The sequence below is a fragment of the Humulus lupulus genome, chromosome 6 (genome assembly GCF_963169125.1).
Source record: "Humulus lupulus chromosome 6, drHumLupu1.1, whole genome shotgun sequence".
Lineage (NCBI taxonomy): Eukaryota > Viridiplantae > Streptophyta > Magnoliopsida > Rosales > Cannabaceae > Humulus > Humulus lupulus.
The window spans coordinates 125,128,954-125,137,324 of record NC_084798.1 but is presented as its reverse complement, the minus strand read 5'-3'; the positions used below and the strand labels follow the sequence as shown (position 1 = coordinate 125,137,324).

Here is an 8,371-nt window from a genome sequence, read left to right as displayed (position 1 = left end):
TCAAAGCATAATTAGCAAAAACATCTTTTCAAAAGCTTATGTGTTGTCATTTTTTTTTTCTTCCACTTGTCACTTTGACACGTTATTGAGTTTTATTCTCATTACTTGGTTTGATGAATTAAGTTCTACAGAAAATTTTAAACTAGTACTTTATAAAAATATGAAGCCAGAACACACATGCATAGACCTGATAAATTATTATCATATATTGTCTTCTGTTATCCATACAAACTTTTTTAGAACACAATTATATGAAGAAAGGAATGATTTAATTTCTTCAAGTGTAAGAGTGAAAACATTTAAGAAGATAATCAAAGTTATTTAAACAATCCAGATCCATTTTTAAGTAACACTATCAAAACTTTGAATTAAAGACCTTTTTTTATTGCATACTCCATATCCAACACTGTCTTTACATTATTTACTTCCTTTCTTGCAAGCTCACATCTATTGCTTGACCTTGAAACCTTGTAATGGGCTGCATAAGTAAAAAGATTGCATTTTCAAGTTTTATTGTAATGTGCATTGATACATAACTTTATCATGGTTTTTTCTTTTTCAAAAAAATAAAAATAAAATAAATTTTATCATGGTTTCCCTGGACAAGAATGTGCATTGATTGTGTCAAACCACTGATCAAGAAAAAGCCTGTTTCATCATAATTGTAGAGGAGGGCAATGTAGAACGGTTTCCCTTTGCACCAGCAGCCAAAAGTAAGGCTGCTTCTCCCCAAGCATTACCAACACAGAGTAAATATTGGGGGTTTCACATACCTGAAGTAAAGAAGAATCAATATAAGTTCGCTAGAAACATGATCCACAAACAAGACCATAATGATTAAACACCCCATAACATCATATATAGCAAAAACTTCGGTCTCATAACCCAACTTTTCACCACCCTAAAAATAAAATAAAAAGAAATGATAATAAAAAATGTTAGCCAACAATCCAAGAATTTTTTTTTAAACATTTCGCGAATTGACTAGCTGATACAAAACAAAGAGGAAAAATAATTATAGGTCAACTAGAACTAGGCATCACAAAGCAAGCACATTTCTAAATCCCAATGACATGCCTACAAGCTGGTAATTTTCAACCATATCATCTAGCAGTAAGTTTCTTCCAGCCCAGCTAGGGCTAAAATATAGAATAAAGTTCGGGTTGGACAAAAGTTAACCCTTCCTCAAAATTCCAAAGGTAGAGCAATCTAATATAGAATTCCATGAAACCAACATAAAACAGAAAATTTTATTCTCAATAGAATCTTAAGGATAAAGTCATAAAAGCATTCAATAAATTTTTTCAATGGTACAACAATTTCTGAACAATTGAAGCCTCTTAGATGATACAGTGAAATTCTATGAGACATACAAAGTTTTATGTAAAAAAAAGTTCCAAAAACTAATTGGAGAGAATAAACACTGCTAACCTTGGTTTTTCCAGTGGAGTTTATGTAAAGAGAAATAGGCTTGTTAGCATCTTCATACTGAAGGTATAGAAACTCTACTAGTATCAACTTTGTAACAGAAGGGACAAGAGACATGCCCAAGTACACAATTCGATTTTTGTACAAGTATGATGCCAAATCTGGAGGGGGCTGCTCCCATGCACTTCCCCTAGAAAATGGAATAACCTGCATAATATATAGATAAAGTTTTGGCAAATCTGATGCTAAGGAAGATTGGGAGCAGAATGGAAACCGGAGCAAAACTGCTCCAACTCTCAACAAATTCAGATAAGAAGAATCAGACAATGTTAATGAAGTCAACACAAAGCAAATATTAAAATTGCATTTAGCTGTGGCATAGTCTAAACTACAAACACAACGACGCGTAAAGATCATCTTTAAAGTTTAAACCATAGTTGGCATGTGAAAGTGAAGTTAAGTAGAACACAGTACAAAAAGAGAGGGAGAAATATTGAAAAATGCATCATGAAATATATAAAATTAAAAAAATTTAAAGCACAATGAAAGAACTCAAATCTGCTCTGATACAAACCAAAAAATCTAAATAAGTTAATAATAGTAGATGATAACACCTCCATATACAATAAAGATGTTAAATATAGTGATGGTATTGATGCTCAAACCTTCATCTTCCTAAAAAAGAAATGAAAGCAGCTGGCCACTGAGCCTAATGCATCTCAAATAAAAGTTTTGGGTATTCTTGAGTCTTGACTAAAATTTTTACCACATTAAGATTCTACTAATATTGTGGTAGTAAGGCTGGAAATTTCATGAACTTCTTTTTATAATGGCAATGCAATCGTAGTAGAATATGATCATTGACCAAAAAATTTGGTATCTAGGTCCACGCTTGACACTAGTCAAACCATACAATACAAATGAAACAATACATAAAAATGCCCATCAATGGTTCCTTACTTACATTAGCATACCTCAATCATTGTCAAACAATAGGCCTCTTATTCTTAAATTTCATTTTTTTTAAATAGCCACTGTTATCCAGATTTCCGGATAGCGTTTAAATGGATAGCCTCGGGGAAGATAAATTATCAAAGTCTTTCACGAAAGGTGACCAGAGCTCGCGGATGGACAGAAAGGCTTCGCCTCTCCCGTTCAGTGTCCAGCAGACTCTTTCAAGCAACCGCGACGCGGAAGCTCGTCGATTCTCCCGGACTCCCGAAGGGATGTCCGTCGGGGAAGGTCCTTCCAGGAGAAGCTCTTCAGGTTACCTTCGCGGATACAGTTTCGTGTCTCGCACGGAAGAAGACCAAGCGGCTGAGTCATGGAGGAGGCATAGTTGGAATGATATCCACCTGACACAGGATCCCGCCTGACACGCCCGACAGGTCGAGGCCGCACACATCCCAGCACGCCTAAAAGTACTATTTCGCCTACTGTTCCGCTGACAGCCTGGAAAAGACAGCTGCCTTTGTGCATTCCCCATACTTTCACGTAAATATACCCACATAGGGCCTGGTAGCCAGGCGACTACGGTAATTGTATCCCCTATTTATGGCTGGTGTAATTAAGACTCATGGGGGCAGAGTAAAACCCTAATCAAAAACTCTGGCTATAAAGACCTCCTCATTTTGCAATAGAGGGGGGGAACGGAGGACATAGAGAGAACTCTGTCAAAATCTCTCTAGCTTCGTCTTCTTCTAGAGAACTCGAGAGAAACACTGTGAGTTTGTGAGGTTCTTGTACACCAACCATTTTACTGTAATTCTCTACAAGTATAATAACATCGACTCGTGGACTAGGGCTCGTTAACGCCTGAACCACGTAAAAAACTTGTTTGTCTATTTATATTTCTGCACTTCTACAGTTCTTATCCGTTTATTAGTTTGTCTGTATTCGTTTCCGAAAAACTCGGTAAACATTTTGGTGCTTTCATTGAGAGCTGTAGGAAGTTGTTAGTCAGCTCTTTTTCTGCGTACTGAAAAGATGGTGACTACGAGAAAATCTGCGGTTGACAAAAATGCTAAGGTCAACCCCGATACTATGACGGAAGATGCGGTACAAAATGAACCCTCGGCAGCCCAGACCGAAGGAGAAAGTACCCACGACTCGGACTACCAAGGTGAAGACCCGACATCCCGCCAGGATCGAGTCAGTACTGAAGATACGACATACTTAGAAAACGAAGAAGAGTATGTCCGAGACGGTTACTACAAAGACGGCTACTACTACGAGAAGGATCCAGAACTGGTCCAAGTAGCCGAAGAACTGGTAGCCACTAAGGCCAAGCTCGCTAAGCAGGAGCGCGTCTCCGGAAAAATGCAGCGCATGATGGAGCGCCTCCAAAGTAAGTTTGGAGATCTAGGCAACTCGGACGAGGCCGCCTCTGTTTTAGGTGGTGCTGATGCCACCATGCCAGATCCCGCCACTGCTGGACCATCCAAAGCCGCCCCTAACAAGGGCAAAGAAAAAGTTGGGGAGCCTGTGCGCACTAACGCCCCTGCACCTCCTAAAGGCGTGAATCACCAGGCCGACTGCCCCCCCCCCCCGCGCGCAGAAGGTCTCTGGCGCTTCTAAGCCCAGACATCCTTCAGCCCCAAGGGGGCACTCTGTGCCTAAAGGGCCCGGTGCTAAGGCACCCAGGCCTAGGGGAAGGAACAACCGCCCCAGTGATTCCATCAACCAGGACGGTCGGGCTGCGGACACGCACTCCGAAGATAGCTGGTCCACGGTGGACCTAAGGAAAAGGCTGGAGGCCAAGTATGAAAAGGCGAAAGGAGAAAAGGCCCGGCCTCGCGGAGATGACCTGCGAAATCATCTCAACGACAAGCTCCGGGGACGTGACCTCCCGGAGAGCGATACAAAGAGGCTCAAGGAACAGATCGCTGCCTTGACCAAGCTGGTCCGAAAGCAAAGTGGGGCCCTGTCAGACTCTGAGGAAGAAGACCCGGAACCATGTATTCGGAGGATCGCAGAAACGCCCCTCCCGGAGAACTTCAAAATGCCTCACATAGAATTATATGAAGGGAGGACAGACCTGCGCACCCATCTAGCTAAATACAACAAGATGATGCAAGTGGCGCGCGTCAGTGAGGATGCCAAATGCATGTGCTTCTCACTCACCCTTACCAAGTCCGCGGAAGACTAGTGGAAAAGATTAGCTCCCGGATCCATCCACAGTTGGAAGGAACTACAGTCCGCATTCAGGAGGCAGTTCATCGCTGCCCGGGACCACGACATGGAGGTTGGTTCTTTAACCAACATCAAGCAGCTACCCAATGAGAGCCTCAAAGCTTTCATTCAAAGAATGATGGAAGCCGCTGCTAAGACCAAGGTCAGCGATGACATGAAGCTGATCGCCCTTCAATCGGGGCTTACCGTCGGTTCCCTGCTATGGGGAGAAATGCAAAGGAGGCGAGCAGAAACTCTGTCCGAATTCATATCAAAAGCTCAAGGAATCATCAACCTTGAAGATGCCTACCAACAGGCCTTTGGAGTTCCCCCAGCTCCAACGCCCTCCGTAACTGCACCGAGCTTTGCTTCGCAAGCTCCCGCGCCAACCCTCACGCTTCCAGGAACCCAGCTCACTCCAAGCGTGTATGGACCTTCCGCGCCTGCTCAGACGCTGAGTCAAACCCATTTCTCTGGGTACGGAGCTATACCAACCGGATGTAGTATCGCTCCCGGCTCGCCGCAACTGCAAGCGGAAGGCCCAGAACGAAATCTGAGCCAATCGCGGAATAAACGAGGCGGAAGAAACTCCAACCGGGGGGACCATTCAAAGAAACCACGGAAGGACTATGAGCCCAAGTTCACGGAGTACACCAGTTTAATAGATTCACGAGAGAATGTCTATCGGGCGACCTGTAATATGGTCAACTACAGGAAGCCCCCGAAAGTATCTCACGGAGGAAGGCGTCCGCGAGACTCCAATAAGAAGTGTGAGTTCCACGGAGACGTGGGGCACACCACAAACGAATGTCTTCAGCTGAAGGATGAGATCGAGTCCCTGGCAAGAGCGGGACACCTCGGTCAATGGGTGAGGATACCCATAATCTATCCCGGACAGGGAGTAGTTTACGGAGCTGTATATTCTCCGGGACAGAGGGGGACCGCTAGCGCTCCTGGAGCCGGTCACCCCCAAGCTCCTGGGTCTCAGTTCCCAGCGCTTCCTGCTCCGACCTCTCCGGCACCCATTGCATTATTGGCTCCAGGACCCGGAAACCCATATCCGCCTGGCCTTGCTCCGCCACCTGTTGACGGACACGTAGCCACCATTTCCGGAGGACCGCACCTTGCAGGAAGCACCCGTAACTCCCAGAAAAGGTACTTGAGGGAGTTAGAACACACCGGAGAGATGTGCGCCTTGGTTCAGTCACCTGCTCAGCGTCCCCGAATGATGGATCTTCCCATCACCTTCACGGAAGATGACGCCCGACATGTGCACTTCCCCCACAACGATCCCCTCATGGTGGAAGCTCAGATTGCCAATAAGAAGGTATCACAGATCCTTGTCTAAAATGGAAGCTCCGTAAACATCCTCTTCAAAGCTGCCTTCCACGCGATCGGATTAACCGAGACAGACCTAACCCCATGCCCCATCCAGCTTCAGGGGTTCAATGGAGATGCACTCATGCCATTAGGCAAGATTCAACTTCCAGTCACCCTCAGAGGAGAAAGCGACGCTTGTGCCTTCAAGCACTGCACATTCGTAGTGGTCGACTGCCCCACGGCGTATAATGCTATCCTAGGCCGACCGGTCCTAATCGATTGCGGGGCCATAACCTCGATACGCCACTTATGCCTGAAGTTTCCATGCGACGACGGGCGTATCGGCACCCTCCGGGGAGACCAACAAAGTGCACGAAGCTGTTATAACATCTCTGTCCGATCCGTCTACACGGTCCAGGAGGCGGTTGTTGCCGCTCCTTTAGCGGGAGATTTACCAGAAACTGGGGGTGCCCAAGGGACATGCGTTGACGAACTCGACCCTAGAGTGGGGGTCGAGAGAGCGATATAGCCGATGGAGGAAGTCGAAGAGGTGATCCTCAACCCGGGAGATCCCACCAAAGTCATTCAGGTAGGGAAAAACCTTCCATCGGCCATTCGAGAAAAGATCGTGGCCACTGTGAAGAATAATCAGGATATCCTGGCATGGTCCCACGCTGATATGACGGGGATTAATCCTAATGTTGCGTGCCACGCACTCAACATAGACCCATCTGCGACTCCAGTTCGCCAAAAGAGGAGGCCGTTAGACCCAGTGAGGGCCGAAGCAGTCAAAGCTGAAGTGGACAAGCTGATGTCCATAGGCTTTCTCCAGGAGTCACACTATCCCGTGTGGTTGGCCAACCCGGTTCTGGTCCCGAAACCCAATGGGTCCTGGAGAATGTGTATTGACTTCACGGACCTAAACAGAGCCTGCCCGAAAGACTGTTTCCCTCTTCCGCGAATCGATCAGATGGTAGACGCCACTTCCGGGTATGAACTCTTATCCTTCATGGATGCATACTCCGGATACAACCAGATCAAGATGCATGTTGCGGACCAGGAACACACCAGCTTCCTCACGGACAAGGGTGTCTACTGTTACGTGGTCATGCCTTTCGGTCTGAAGAATGCTGGGGCGACATACCAGCGTCTAGTAAACAAGATGTTCAAGGATCAGCTGGGGAGGAACATGGAGGTGTACGTAGACGACATGTTGGTAAAATCCAAGACCTCCGGGGACCACAGCGACGACCTTGAGGAGGCTTTCGCCGTGATCCGAAAGTATGGAATGAAACTGAATCCGAAGAAATGCACTTTCGGGGTCTCATCTGGGAAGTTCCTCGGTTTCATTGTCAGGTCCCGCGGAGTGGAGGCCAACCCTGAGAAAATTAAGGCATTCATAGACATGCCTTCTCCCCGGAAGCATAAGGATGTCCAAAGCGTTACCGGAAGGATAGCTGCTCTCAGCCGCTTCGTATCTAAGGCCACTGACAAATGTGTCCCCTTCTTCAATGTGTTGCGAGGAAACAAGAGGTTCGAGTGGACCCCCGAATGCGAAGCAGCCTTCCAACACCTCAAGGAACATCTAACTCGAGCCCCCATTCTGTCCAAACCTGTCGAAGGAGAGGCGTTGTTCTTATACTTAGCTGTGACAAAGCATGCCGTGAGTGCCGCTCTCGTCCGGGAAGACGGCCGTATCCAGCTCCCTGTGTATTACGTGAGCAAGAGGTTGCTGGACGCCGAGTCCAGATATTCAATGATCGAGAAACTCTCCCTCTGCTTGCTAATCGCTTCGAGGAAGCTAAGGCCCTATTTCCAGGCGCACACCATCAGAGTACTCACCAACCACCCTCTCCGACAAGTCTTGCAGAAGCCCGAGTCTTCTGGCAGATTACTTAAATGGGCCATGGAACTGAGCCAGTTGGACATCCACTACCAGCCACGTGTTTCCATAAAAGGACAAGCTCTCGCGGACTTTATTGTGGAATGCTCAGGAATGAATGACCTCCCGGAAGATCCTATCCCGGAACTTCCCACATGGAAGGTCTATGTAGACGGAGCCTCAAATGAAAAAGGAGCTGGAGCAGGGGTCATCCTAATATCTCCCCAAGGACATCAGCTCCAGAGCGCCATCCGTTTTGCGTTCCCAGCATCCAACAACGAGGCAGAACACGAAGCCATGCTAGCTGGATTACAACTGGCCAGAGAAGTCGGAGCCCAAAAAATCGAAGTATACAGCAACTCCCTACTTGTGGTAAACCAAATATCTGGGGAATACCAGACGAAAGGCGAAAAAATGGCTGCCTATGTGTCTCTCTCCCGCGACCTCCTGTTGCATTTCAAAGGCTACCAAATCCGCCAGGTCCCCCGGGACCAGAACTCACTCGCGGACACACTGGCCAAGCTTGCAACAGACCCGGAGATTGAACAATATGGCCTAGTGCCCATCGGG

At 46.6% G+C, this 8,371-nt stretch overlaps 1 protein-coding gene across 1 annotated transcript; it reads right to left on the bottom strand.

Moving 5' to 3' along the window:
* Positions 1-247: 247 nt before the first annotated feature.
* On the bottom strand, positions 248-2,450 carry LOC133782513 (ATP-dependent Clp protease proteolytic subunit-related protein 4, chloroplastic-like). The gene is made up of 2 exons (XM_062221836.1): positions 1,432-2,450; positions 248-901 (listed from the first exon to the last, which is right to left on the bottom strand). The coding sequence occupies exons 1-2, from the start codon at positions 1,843-1,845 to the stop codon at positions 737-739; spliced, it is 579 nt and encodes a 192-aa protein (XP_062077820.1). The 5' UTR covers positions 1,846-2,450; the 3' UTR covers positions 248-736.
* Between the last annotated feature and the right edge of the window lie 5,921 nt (positions 2,451-8,371).

What these genes read in the sequence shown, in the direction of transcription:
- LOC133782513 (XM_062221836.1), bottom strand. Translation starts at nt 1,845, where the DNA reads ATGATCTTTACGCGTCGTTGTGTTTGTAGTTTAGACTATGCCACAGCT. An exon ending in ACTCCACTGGAAAAACCAAG is followed by an intron (nt 902 to 1,431) that starts GTTAGCAGTGTT and finishes TTTTATTTTTAG; the next exon opens with GGTGGTGAAAAGTTGGGTTA.